We start from the raw sequence: 14131 nt of genomic DNA, 5'->3' as shown, positions 1-14131 counted from the left end.
ACAATGTCAGGGTTGCTCTATGTTTTGCCCAGCTGCCTCTGGCTGCCACAGGATGATTCCAGCCGCTGGGAATAGGGAGGAAGCAGAGATGTCCTAACCACACTCCTGTTCTCCAACATACTCCCTACTGTTGGGGCAGAATGAGAGTGTCATGGAAACTGCTACATCACGGGGGGATTTCCCCTGCCTGGGAGGAATCCTCTGCTGAGTTTAAGGCTGCTTTGTGCTGCTGAAGCGATGCATGGCAGCCCTAGCAGGCCTGAAGTACTGGTGTATATTTCTATTAAAAATCTTCTCACTGCATTAATGACCCAATCGCCCAGTTGCAGACTACTCTACATGTTTCTTTAAGTGACATAGTTAGGGAGACAGGATGCTTTCTGAAGCTGTTTAGTTATGTTTTTAATTACATCTGCCTAATAGCAGTGAAACTGCCAGGTCTGTGCGTGCTTGGACAAAGCTTGACTGGAGACGGGTGAGCCGAGAAGGGCAATACCTGACACTCTTCAAATTCTAGGTGCACAGGGTTGTTCAGATCTCTTATCCTATTTCAGAATGGTTTCTGAGGAATGTTGTCCTTTAAATACCTCTTTAAAGTTAAATGCTTGTCTAATTACAACACTTATAAGCAACATATTTTCTAGCCTTATAATGAAAAACAAGCCTGCTGTGATTTTTATCCTGTCAGATTTCTGGCATTGATTGAGACATATTTTAATAACGAATGATCAGACATTAGCTGATGCAATTGCCGCTTATTTCTAAAGTGTTATTTTGTCTATGACAATCCATCTGGAGGGTGATTAGTTCCAGCTCTGAGCTACCATTTATAGGTCAAGACTCTCAAGAGGTTTCTTAACAACCAAAAATAAGGGGCTATTATTTTTTGACAGGGTGACTGCTGGTTGTTTCACCCCAGCCAATATTGCTTCCCACTCTGGAAATTATTTCATGCAATAACCTTACTCCACTTTGTTCAATGGAATTAAGTCAATGTCATTTGCCCAGTTTTGCTGAAAACTGACAAAACATCTTTTACTGCCGTTGATGATTTAGTTGGGGATTGGTCCTGCTTTGAGCAGGGGGTTGGACTAGATGATCTCCTGAGGTCCCTTCCAACCCTGATATTCTATGATTCTATACTCAGTGGCAGACTTGCCATTTCTTATAATCATTGCAGAGGTTTTCAGTACTGATGCATTAATTCCAGCAGCTGTGATAGTCGTCTCTGCAATGACAACACAAGTCTTGATCCAGTTAGAAATGGGACTGCATTAGAAAACTTTGAAATAGGTTCAGAAGCAGATGTCATATCCTCCCAGCATTTGAGCATGTTCAGATGTATGGTTCCAGTATGGCCTGCTATAAATACAGGTTTGAATCACAATCTGGATCTGGGTTCAGGTCTGAATAGTTATATTTTTTGGTGTAGATAGAGCTAGGCTGGGATATTTAGAATTTTGTTTTCTAGTTCAACTCATAGATGCAATTACAAGATTCACACTTGGGTTTGGGTTTCAAACCATTCTGATGTGCCAGTTCAGGATCATCTCTAAAAATATTCATCAATAAGTTCATCAGGAAATGAATTGCAAGAGTGGAAATGGACATGAGTGAATTAGACAGAAATGTTAAGTAGGAGAGTTTTCTGTTTTATTTTTACCAGGGAGTATAAAGATATCAGTTACAGGAAGGATTATACCAATTAACAAAGATAGCTAGATTGTAAGCTCCTTGTGACTTATGTCCTCCTGTGAGTTTGTATAGTGCCAAGCACCCTGGCATTCAATAAATAATAACACTTGCCAGTTTTGAGATTTCTCTCTTTTGTTGGTAAAGTATTTAATCATTTTTATAATGAAATTACTCTGATTGACACACTCAAAGTAAATAGTAATTTAGTATTGTTTTATTTCATTTCTATGCTCATACAGTTTGAAGTACAGTGTTCTAACAATGATTTTAATATAGCAATATTGTGACCTTTTCAAAATACAATGGCAGAACGTTATTGCACTTTTTATTTGTTTGGTATACAAAAATATAAGTAGTAATTGTTTTGTTTTTTTACTAAGTCGAGACAGAGTAGAAAATAATTCTCAAAATAAAGTATCCATTTAAAAAAATAAGAGCAACTGCAGAATTTTTATGGAAAATCTGGTTTAAAAGCAAGGAAGACAGAATTTTACCACATACAGATGTTATCAAAGTCAAAACATAAATAGAACATGACTTTTTACACTAGTCATGACCCCATGAACCTTGGCTAACCTTGGTTAAATTCTTATCCCTTATCTATTTCCTAGTTGAACATATAAGAGAACAAGGTTAAAACCATGAAGAAGCAAGCCTTGCTGAATTTGGTCCACAGCCTGAGGTAAAACTACCTTATTGCTATTCAAACTGTAAGAATAAATCCTCTTCTTTAGATTGGGTTCACAATCTTCATTGATATATAATTCTAGAAAAAAGGAAGAAAGAAAAAATCAGTAAGCAGAGGCAGAAAAAATAAGCTGGACATTTAAACGTATACAATATTATACAACGCAAATATAGTATTAAAACCAGATCAGAGTATGTTATAACTATTCTGGTGAAAAAACAGTTGTGGTAAGTTATTGCATAGTTGTTTGATCTAGTTTATAATGTACTGTATTTCAAATGAAAGTAGAACGAAATCCAGTGTCTCCAAAATATGTACTACTATCTGCATTCCTGCAACAATGCAATCTAGAAAGCACTTTTAAGGCACTTCTTAATTGCCTGAATCTTCTGATTAGAACCAATCAAAATCCTCTATCCATCAGTGCATACATTATAAATAATTGATCAATAGGTTGAAAAGTGTATTAAATTTTAAGAAGTTGTAGATGTAAGGGTCCAATCCTGCACTCCCCACTAAAACAGAGTCAATAGTTATTCTTGACTGAATAACGAGTGCAAGACTAGGTCCTCATTTTGACCTTAAAGCCAGAGTTATGTCACAATTGAACAACAACATTTAAAAATGCTTACCGGCAGTGAATATAAGAGTATCGCCACAAACAAGAGTACAATCAGGAGGATGATAATGCCTATGAAGATCCATTTAAATCTGCGCCACACAATAAATTTCATTGTCTTGCATGGATTTGTGAACCAAAGGAAGGAAGTTTCTGGTCGGCTGCATTTTGAAAGGAACAATATTCATCATGTTAACAAACAGGGAGAGTTAAATACTTCAGTGCGAGAATAAAACACAGTTCAATTAATAATTAACTATATAGAGTTGAAAAAGATAGATAATTGATTTGTCTAAAAGACAGTTTCATTAAATTTGCACAACTATCCAGAAAATATGTTGCATTTTTATTCGGATGCATATGGAAAGAACTGTAAGAAACAAAATCGCCTTCTATATATAAAGTTTGGCAAATTACAGCTGACATCTGAAGCATCATTTGTCAAATGTGGCATTTGTAAACAATATTTTTTAGTTTGTATGTGGGTCTCGCAGTATCCTTCAAAGTAACTAAAGAAAAAAATATATCTCACTTTGGTAGGTCTAACTTGGGGTTCATGTTGGGTTCATCTCTTCCTTTACCAGCTGGCCTCTCATCAGCCTCTTTTTCGTTGAGGACTTCCAGAGTCATCTCAACTTTACCCTTCAGTAAATCAAGACATGTTAAACATATGACATCACATATAAACATTTTACTTAATCAGCATGTAAAGTGTTTGTTTGGCTTTAAATCTCCTTGTACAGTTTTGGATAAGCTCCCTCTTCTTATTTTCCTCCAATTGCTACCTCAAAATGTGTTTCTGGATTATGACAATGTTACAACATCCCAATCTGGAGTTAAAAATGTAGACACATACAGCATGTGTTTGGTAATCCATCCCCAGGGCGGATTCCAAGCTATATACTTGGTTCATATCCACAAAATGTATTGTTTATAATGTGAAAGAAAAAATTCAACTTTTCTTCCAATGACAAGCCCGGGTCTTTGTTTCTTCATAATTAATAAAAATCTCACCCTATATAAGGCTGCTGGAAACATTTAAAAAATCAGTATTGGTGAATAGTTATATTTTCATCATCTACCTCATCCCAGTATTAGGGTTTATAGGCAAGTCATTAGAAAGAAATAATCGGATACATTTGAAAAAGTCTGATACTCTAATCAGTAGAGGCCAGTGGTAAACATACATTCTTAAGACCTGAGCCTGCAAACGCTTGCTCATATGAGTAATCTTGTGAATTCAGTTTTACTACTACTGTTTAGAGCTGCTCTTGTGCATAAGCCTTTGAAGAATCACACCCTTAGCCACCTTTACACAGTTAAAGGATAAAAATAGTTCCTCATGAGCCAGGTATAGTTACTGACCTTTACAGTTTTATTGGCCTGATGCTCAAGCAAATAGTCCGGCTTCATTAACTACAAATTATATTTGCAATGTCATAAAAAGCTTTGGTTTCAAGCTTTCCCCCTTACTGTACTCCACATGTACAAAGGAGCCAACTACTCCTAGTCAGACATAATGAGCTAAACTCATTATGAGTGGCTTTAATGGGGATATAACCAGAATGATTCTAGTTCAATATTTTTCTGAATTCTATGTGAGATTAAGAAGTACTTAATATTAAATACTAAAACCATTCAAAAGTACTTTTAAAATACTTAACTTCCCCACCAAACAAATCTTCCAAACGATCTGTGTGTATTAATACCCCCAATGGTCCATCTGTCTATAAGCTTGAAAGCTTAATGACCACTAAAGCTATTCAGATCTTCAAAGGAGCTCAGCTGCAGGGGAGTCCAAGTATCATTGGAAAAAACAGGGAGTAAGCATAACAAGTGAGGTACTTTATAAAAGGAAATAATCGTACTGCCAAAACACGCGAGCCGTCCTTTTCTTTGTAACATGGCCACCACCCCTTCATGGATTTCTGTTCGAAGAGTGAGACAGTCTTGGGAGCCTTGAGAGGGTTGTTTGCCTTGTATTCTGGAATCATGTCTATGCTGCATTTTTCAGGAACTTTTGCTGGAATAACTGTGTTGTGTAAATCAAGTTCAACAAAACCTACCCGAGAAAGTGAAAGAGAAAAGCATTCTGTATAACACAGCTGGCCAAACAGCATAGTGGTTTCAGTCAAATCTTACTAGGGCCATACATGAAATGAGTTATCTGGTTTCAGTCTGACCCTTGTGGACATATGTTCTGTACATCTAAAACATTAAACATATGTTATATATGGTGATTTCTCCTTACAATAAGCCATGAAGTAGAATAGCAAGAATGCTGCTGGCCAGGACTAAAGTGCATTGATCCAGGTGTATGTCTGGGAAGTGAGAGCCCTGTAAGGACTTCTAAACACACACTCTGTTAGTCTTAAACTGGTGCTGTCAGTAAAACTCACTGGGCAGAATTAAAGAAAACATCACGCACACATCTCTGGTATTGAATGATATGATTTAGTACTTTAGCAGCATGAGAGAGCCAATTTTCAGTTGTGTTTTCAGCTCCTTGTAGCTGTTTGCAGCACAGCATAAACTCAGAGCATCCTGAGGGCTACTCTAACACGGTGCAGGGAGGTCAGCCCTGTGCAGTGTAGCAGCAGTATTGAAGACTGAGCTTTACAATGCCTTTGCATGACACCTCCTGATCTGTATTCTGTGCATTCCAGGATCTGGCCTCAAGATTCCACTTGGGTTCAAGCAGCAAAATTCAGATCAGAATTCAAATATGTCAGAGTCTTGGGGGGAGTGGTTCTGTAAGGAAGCCTGGTATACTGTGCACTGCACAGAGAGTCTGATTTTTTCAGTATGTTAAATAGTGAAGAAATGCTGACATTACTCAGCAGGAAATACCAACACTGAGATCGAGGATTCTGAAGAAGGCAGTCTTAATCAAATCACCTCTCCTTCTGAATGAACAATCTGAAGATATGTAAAGGGCTACATTTTCAAAGAGGGCCTCTACCCTGCCTCCATTTGTGTGCATGCAACTTTTCATGCACAAATGATCTGCCCATCCAGATTTTGCACGCTACCATTTGTACACACAATACAACTTTAGATGAGTGAAAAACGGCAGAGCTTGATTTGCTTGAAGAATTTTTGTGTCAAAATACCATCATTTGTGATGACAAATGATGGTGTACAAAAACTGTATGCACAAGGGGTATTAGGATACAAAAATATACATGCACAAATGGACACTTGGTAGTGGTCCATTTGAAAATTTGGTCCTTCTGCTGCAACTTGCAAATGTTCATTTGTGATCTCTCACTTTCCAATGATGATGAATCTTAGCTGTGAAAGTCATACCTAGGTAGTCATCCAAGGAGAACTTGTCATTATCCCATATCTGAATGATCACTTTGGGTGGGATTCTGAATTCTGTTTTGTCGAGACTCCAAAAATGCTCCTAAGAATAAAATAATTTCTGTTAAAAACATCTTTAATGTGTTATGGATTGAAAATGCAAAGTAGTATTCTGATCTTACCAACAGATTTCATACATGTGGATTTTAGGACCCAATCCTGCCCTCGTTGCCAACAGAAAACTCCTACTGGGTTGGGAGTTGCTTCTCTGTAACTAAGGACCGATTTGTACCCATTGAGCTCAATGGCAGTTTGCTTGAGTAAGGCCCATTGACCGGGTCCCTTACTGTGCAAAAGCAACTTACAGGGCCCAATTGTGCCCTCAGCTGTGCACATACAACTCTTTAATGGACAAATGTAACTGAGGGCAGAATTTAGCTCAAAATGCTTTATTACAGACTAATGAGTATATGAATTCTTTGTATTGAAATCTAGAGAAACCGCACCTTTTTAGAGACCTTACAGAGTTGCTCAGCTGAAAGATATTCAAAAGGGAAAATAAATCTCCAGTTAAAATTCCCTTCACCATCCAGTGACCTATAGTGCACATCTGTTTTCTGCTTATTTTCTTCATTGCCAGGCATCCAGCTGAAAGTAAAATGCAACTGTATTTAACGGTATGCAGCTAACCTTATTAGTGCTTGTTTATATTGCAACAACATTTTGCAGTGATTACAAACGTGAGGTATAGGATTTGTATTGTAAAACGCTGGAGACTGATGCACACATTTTTGGCCCTTTCAGTTTGGACCCATTTCAGCAGTGTAAATAAGAACATCTAGGAATTGCCATCCTAAAATAACCTTTGGTCCATCTCTCCAATATCCTGTTAGTACTTAGTGGTAGCTGTGGAGCATGAGTCTGTTTATCCCTAATATGTTTTTTTCCTATCTAATGTATTTATTTTCATATCTAATAAATGCCTAATCCTTTGTGAATCCTATTTAGCCATACGCTATGTCTACACAGCAGCTGGAAGGTGTGATTCCCAGCAAAGGTAGATGTACTTGTGAGAGATAGCATCTAAGATTAGCAATGTGACTGTGGCAACTTAGACTAGCTGCCCAAGTATGTCCCCAGTGGGTTGGGTGAGACTGTACTCCGGTAGCTAGCCTGAACCTCTACCCATGTTGCCACTGCTACACTGCTAATTTTAGCAAACTAATGCGAGCAGAGCTAGTCCATGTATGTCCATATGATCTGGGAATCAGACCTCCCGGCTGCCATGTAGCCCTTGAGGAGATCTTATGGCAGTGAGTGCCCCAGATTAATTACTAGAGCTGCTCAGGAATTTGACTACATTTTTTTTGTCGGAAAATGCAGATTTGTCTAAATCAAAACTTATCATGGAAATAATAGTTTTGATTAAACTTTCTCAAGTCCAGAATGGAATTTCGAGAGAGACAGTCACCCACTTCAGCACCCTTTCTTCCATTAGCTGGTAGTCAAGGAAACTCTCAATAACCAGGATTGCCAGGTGTTAAGATACAGGCACCAAGTTACAGTTTTAATCCTTTCCCATCTGTAGACATATTTCCAACTAGAATCAACTTCCAGATATCACACTACTGGTTATTTAGTTAGGCTTTATCTCACAACCCGGAAGTTATACTTGGACCATGCCAGCGCTGGGTTTTGTATGTGATTATTTTATTCGTGGTTTTATTACAGGTACTGGATGTAAGATTTAGACATTTTAAAGATCTCATTAAATACCCTCACATGAGCAGGTCAGAGGGAGGGCACCCTTACCCTTTCACATAGATGTCACTCATTTCTTCCCCCGTGATACTTTTTTCGTCCAGAATGACATCCTTTGTGTTCCAAATAATCACCCGCATGATGTACCTGAGAGAGAAGATGATTGGGGAAAGAGAGTGAATTGGCCAAGTCTGTGCAACAAGGTCTGTACAGTGCACAATCAATGCACGGCTACTCACTTCTTGGCTTTGCGGGGATTGATGTTGAAGGGAGGGCCAGGAGGTCCCAAGCTTTTGGGGAAAACATCCACCCACATCTGAAGCTTTCCCTGCATTTGTGAAGAAGTCAAGTAAGGAATTTTTGTTGGTTACATGTTTAAAAAACATGCAGGTGTGAAAATTCTGATTGAACCCCAGGATACTGGGCTGGGCAGAGCCTGAGATGGTGCTCAGAAGTCTGTAAGTGCCTCTAGAACTAATTTTAGCAGCAGTCCTGGGGCCAAGACCGTCTCCTACTAACGCCAATGCCAAAGTTCCCACTGTCCTTAATCAGAGCAAGGCTGGGCCCTCAGTTTGTACAAACTTTGAAATCATAGGACTCACAATTGCTATTTTCAAAAAGAAAAGGAGGACTTGTGGCACCTTAGAGACTAACCAATTTATTTGAGCATGAGCTTTCGTGAGCTACAGCTCACTTCATCGGATGCATACAGTATGCATCCGATGAAGTGAGCTGTAGCTCACGAAAGCTCATGCTCAGATAAATTGGTTAGTCTCTAAGGTGCCACAAGTCCTCCTTTTCTTTTTGCGAATACAGACTAACACGGATGTTACTCTGAAATTGCTATTTTGTTTTATGACATTATGTGGCCCCACAAATGTGCCTCGTGTTTTAGAGCAGGTGGCCTATGTTGCATGGGTAACAGGTCCCTACCCTTGAAGCACTTCTTAGCTAGACGAGGTTATCTTCCTTATTAGTTTTAAAAGGCCAAAATGTGACCATAGTAGATTTCTGCTCTATTCCCACTGAAAGTCTATTTCATTGTCAATAACCCCTCAACCATAACAAGAAGCTATACATTCTCTCCAATGCCTCTCATGAACGCCTTTCTTGGTGGATGTAGGACACCCTGTATAAAGCACCTACTTGTAATTAGTGAATGCTGGAGAGTAAGGGCTTGATTCATCCCGCTGGCACAAGAAGGTTCAATTTAAACTTTGCTGTGCCAACACGGGTCACTGTACCCTGAAGAGGATCCACTGTCAAGTAAAGTCGGGTGAATTTGCACCAATAATCCCCTTGAGGGTTCCCCTGGGGCAAGCCAGTTTTAATGTCTTCTGGGGGCTCCATGAGGGGGCAGAGGCTGCAGCAGGGATGGGATCAACCAGTGCATTTCCCTGGCAGTCCTAGTGGACTTTACATCTGAGGACCCTCCAGCACAGTCCACCCTGAATGAAACTGGCATAGACACTTGGGGTAGAATCCTGGCTCCATTGAAGTCAATGGCAAAATTCCCATTGACTTGAATGGGGTTTCACCCTAGGTGAACTGAATGAATGCATTGTTAGTCCTTATTAATACACTGTGATTCGCATCTCTCTCAAGCTTTTTCTCAGACTAAATAGTTTGCTGTGAAAATAGAGGAAATTTTGCAAATGTTACTGGCACAAAAACTCCTCCCCTCCTTTCACTCCTACCCAATGAAATTCACACACAGAAACCTGGTGAAACAGCCTCTCTGGAGGCTTTCCAAACCATCCCCTTAGCTACTTTCTTGTCTTGTAGTTAGTTTCTTGACTGGGTGGTGGATAATCTGGTTGTCACTGTCATGAGCTCTATTTGTGAGATAAAAGATTTTCCAGTTGTGGGAACGCAGTCTGGTACTGGCAGTTCAAACTAAGAGCCTTTATGGTTGCAAATTTATCAGCCTGGTGGAACTTCACAATGGTAACAAGTTTGGTATCAATGGAAAAGGATGTCTTCCGAACCACTGGATTAGGCTCACTCCCTTGCTATTGGAGTGGCACTCAGTACGGTCCCTGAAATAGATGTTCATTCCCTTCTCCCACTCCTTTGGTGTGTGATAAGTGCATCTGGGGTGATCACAACAGAATAAAATTCCATTCTATGTAATCCCTTCCTAATGTGACCATGCCCTAGTATCTGGGCACAATAATACTCTGTGCTACCCTTTTCCCCTCACCCACCCCCAATTATAGTAGCACCATGTGCTATAAATGTAGGCATGCTAGAGTTCTGCATCGCAGAACTCAAAGGTGAAACCAGTTTATAGTACTTGTGAGATGTTGGGCTGGAAGGTGCTGTATAAGGTCCTTGACTCCACATGTTCAGGGACCAAGCCCTGGGTTCTAAGGATATGAAGGGCTAGACGCTCTTCAGTCGGCCCAAGGTGCTGATGCAATTTTTTGTTAGTCTCTGAAATAAAAAGAAAGAACTGAAATAGGGCTGAATTCATGACCCAGAATTGCATTTAGTAATTGACTGTATTCATACTTTTCAAAATCAAACAAACTGCAACCATTCTTGTATTTACCTGTCCATGCAGAGAGAGAATGCAAACTTTAGTACAAAATGTACTTGTTTTTTCTCTTATTCTTCACATTGTTATAATTTAAAGTTTTTTATTTCTATAAATCTGTGCATTCAAAAGAGATAAACATGCAATAAATAGCAATGAGCTCACCAAATTCCTCCAAGGTGTAGTCTCGTCCTCCATAGTTAATCCTGCTTCCATTTTCTGAGAGGATAGGAGGAGAGTAGCCTTTAAACCTGGCTATATTTTGCAACATGTGTGTTGGTTTCAGTTGATCTCGCCAGGTATTTACACCTGAACTTTTAGGAAATAGAGCAGATCTTGGAATTAGTACACTATATACTGGTTTCCCCCTAAAAAATATAAAAAATGCGATAGCAAAATTTTGCCATTTGACTTTGCTGTATTAGTGAGGGTTTTATAAAGATAAAATTCCATTCAAGGTCAGTTAAAGTTACTCATATGTGTTGTTTTAAGACCCATCTCTGTATATTGGGAAAGGAGAAATCGTTACAGCAAATTCATCTTCATGCAACTCATGTTTTTGTATTGAATGCCCTGTGTTTGTCGGATAATTGGATTACATGTTCTCTCTCTGTATCCACTAACAAAAAGCTGCATCTAAAGAAAGAATCTGCCTAAGAATGTGTGGAGTAACAGTTTTTGTAGACTCTTCCTAAAAAATTGCAGTTTTTCTTTAGAATGTAAATGATTCTATAGGTACACAAAACAGGTAGCATAGAGTCCTTAGCATTTTCTATTACAACCAAACGATAGTGAAGAAAGTCTGGCTTTTTCAGTGATTGGAGATCTTACTTTACTGGCACAATGTTTGAGGAGACAAAAGCGTGACTTACATGCAATACTGCTGTGGTATGCCACAATGAGCTCCAAAGCGAGAAAGGAATCTGTTCTCAAGATCAATGATGGTTTCACCAACTTTTTCATCACGAGTCAGTACATCATAATCATAGACTGAAATTTTCAGATCCTTCTCTTGAGGCAAGAAGCAGCTGAGTTCATACATTCTAAATGTACAAGGTCCAGTTAAATATTAGTGGTCATGAAAGTTCATTTCTGAGAAGTAGTAATTTTTTAAGAAATTTAAAGAAATACCATTGGTGCTGATAGACCTAAAATTAGAGTTACCATTGCTGTTTTGCAGTGTGCCTACACACATTACTAAATCTGTATGTGTTCATATGGGTACTGTGGCTTTAAGGATCCTACCCCTGCCTCCTGCAGATTTTTTAGAATCATTGTAATCACATGCAGCCAGAGTTGGAACGTAGACAACAGCTATCAACAGTTTAGGGAATGCCCTTGTCTGGGGCCTGATAGCTACTTTGCAGAATTCACTGTTATTAATCCATGTTTTTCTATGCACAGAAACGTTAAGAGTTTCACCTTGCCAATCCATAATTGTGATGATTATTCTCAGTTTCCTCTTTCCAAAACTTCTTCATCTAATTTGTGGTTTTGGGTGGCATAAATATCAAAACATCTGAGACATGCACTCTCTTATACAAGTCACACTGTGTCCCCATCGCACATATTTTCTAGCAGATTTTCAGATTGTTATAAAGTAAAGAAAACTCACAAGCAATGTAGATGTCTATTAGCAATTCACAATATATATAGATCACTTCTTTATATGTACAGTGAAAACACATTTAAAGTCTTAAAAATTATGGCCAAATTGTTCAGACTCGGGTGCCTAAAGTTAAGCACCTAAATCCATAGAGGCGCTGAGCACATGCAGGTTCCATTGACTTCAAAAGAAGAGCAGGGGGATCGGCATATTTCTGGAGATGCTCAGAATTTTATAAAAGTGGGCCCTAATAAAGAGCCAGCATCCAATTGTGAATAGGGTGTCAGGGAGTTTAGAAAATACATAAAAATAAGATGAGTGCAGTGTAGAACTGAAGGTATGATGGTGACGTGATGATTTATTCATGGACAGAGATTATAAAAACACTCTAGAAAACACCAGATAAAAAGCCATCAGAAAATGAGTTACCTGCCAAAATCTGGGTTGAGAGTATTGGGAACATAATGATCCCTGTCTTCAATTACTTTTTTACTTAAGGTTATTTTTATATAAGAATCACACTGTATGGAAACAAGATGGGAAACAATACTGTTAGGTAATTACTTTTTTTTCGTGTGCCAGTTTTTCTTGGTATCACTGAGTTCTTAAGCACAAAGTTAGCTCCTGAACCTCATAAAAGTAAAGAGTCTCACCAGCCCATTGTTATCCTGGGGTTGGAGAGCTAAGGCTCTAACGATATAAATTCGCACAATGCACTCCTGAGATCCACTCTCTGGTAACTCACGGAATTGACGAGGAGGAACTGGTACAGCAGGATCATCTGATAATGGATAGATTCTAAAGGAACCCTAAAAAGAATATGTACCAGAGAATCAGACAAGTTAGAGACAGAGGAGACCTTTTGCTAGGTTTATCTTGTCCACCTCCTGCTTTAGGGAGGGACTGCTTTGCATATGCGCACAAAAATTAGATCCTGATCTTGCCTGTTGAAGTCAATTGGAGTCTTTCCATTGACGTCAGTGGGCTTTGGATCAAGCCCATAATGTATAGAAGGTTAGATCCTCAGCTGGTTTAAATCTGTATAGCTCTTTTGATTTTAGTGGATCTATGCTGATTTACTCCAGTTGAGGATCTAGCCCAGTGTGTTTATGTGTATTTCACCATTCCAAAGATACCTCTGCTGGTTTCCTTCTGTGTATAAATCACATTGAAAATATTTTTACTAGGGCTGTCGATTAATCGCAGTTAACTCGTGATTAACTCAAAAAAATGAATCGTGATTAATCACAGTTTTAATTGCACTGTTAAACAATAGAATACCAATTGACATTTATTAAATATTTTGGATGTTTTTCTATATTTTCATATATATTATATTCTGTGTTGTAATTGAAATCAAAGTGTATATTATTTTTTATTACAAATATTTGCACTGTAAAAATGATAAACAAAAGGAATAGTATTTTTCAGTTCACCCCAGACAAGTACCATAGGGCAATTTTTTTGTCATGAAAGTACAACTTACAAATGTAGATCTTTTTTGTTACATAACTGCACTCAAAAACAAAACAATGCAAAACTTCAGAGCCTACAAGTCCTACTTCTTGTTCAGCCAATTGCTAAGACAAACAAGTTTGTTTACATTTACAGGAGATAATGCCACCCTCTTCTTATTTACAGTGTCACCACAAAGTGAGAACAGGCATTTGCATGGCATTTTTGTAGCTGGCATTGCAAGGTATTTACATGCCAGATATGCTAAACAATCGTATGGCCCTTCGTGCTTCAGCCATCATATCAGAGGACATGCTTCCATGCTGATGATGCTCGTTAAAAAAAATTTGTTAATTACATTTGTGACTGAACTCCTTGGGGGAGAATTGTATGTCCCCTGCTCTGTTTTACCCACATTCTGCCATATATTTCCCATATAGCAGTCCCCGATGATGACCCAGC

At 38.6% G+C, this 14131-nt stretch overlaps 1 protein-coding gene across 2 annotated transcripts in view; it reads right to left on the bottom strand.

The window, feature by feature from the left end:
• Positions 1–1887: 1887 nt before the first annotated feature.
• Positions 1888–14131, bottom strand: part of MYOF (myoferlin) — a 115349-nt gene continuing 103105 nt past the window's right edge. For both annotated transcript variants that reach the window (XM_037904298.2, XM_027819380.3), the window contains 13 exons: positions 12868–13023; positions 12644–12735; positions 11481–11651; positions 10774–10922; positions 10366–10505; positions 8309–8397; positions 8121–8216; positions 6815–6956; positions 6312–6411; positions 4871–5064; positions 3535–3644; positions 3016–3163; positions 1888–2461 (listed from right to left, as the gene is read on the bottom strand). In XM_037904298.2, the coding sequence (XP_037760226.1) occupies positions 2426–2461; positions 3016–3163; positions 3535–3644; positions 4871–5064; positions 6312–6411; positions 6815–6956; positions 8121–8216; positions 8309–8397; positions 10366–10505; positions 10774–10922; positions 11481–11651; positions 12644–12735; positions 12868–13023 (1623 nt within the window). In that variant the 3' untranslated portion in view covers positions 1888–2425. The remainder of the gene's footprint in view (positions 2462–3015; positions 3164–3534; positions 3645–4870; positions 5065–6311; positions 6412–6814; positions 6957–8120; positions 8217–8308; positions 8398–10365; positions 10506–10773; positions 10923–11480; positions 11652–12643; positions 12736–12867; positions 13024–14131) is intronic.

This window comes from Chelonia mydas, chromosome 7, assembly GCF_015237465.2.
Source record: "Chelonia mydas isolate rCheMyd1 chromosome 7, rCheMyd1.pri.v2, whole genome shotgun sequence".
Lineage (NCBI taxonomy): Eukaryota > Metazoa > Chordata > Testudines > Cheloniidae > Chelonia > Chelonia mydas.
This window is presented reverse-complemented; position numbering and strand designations above follow the sequence as displayed.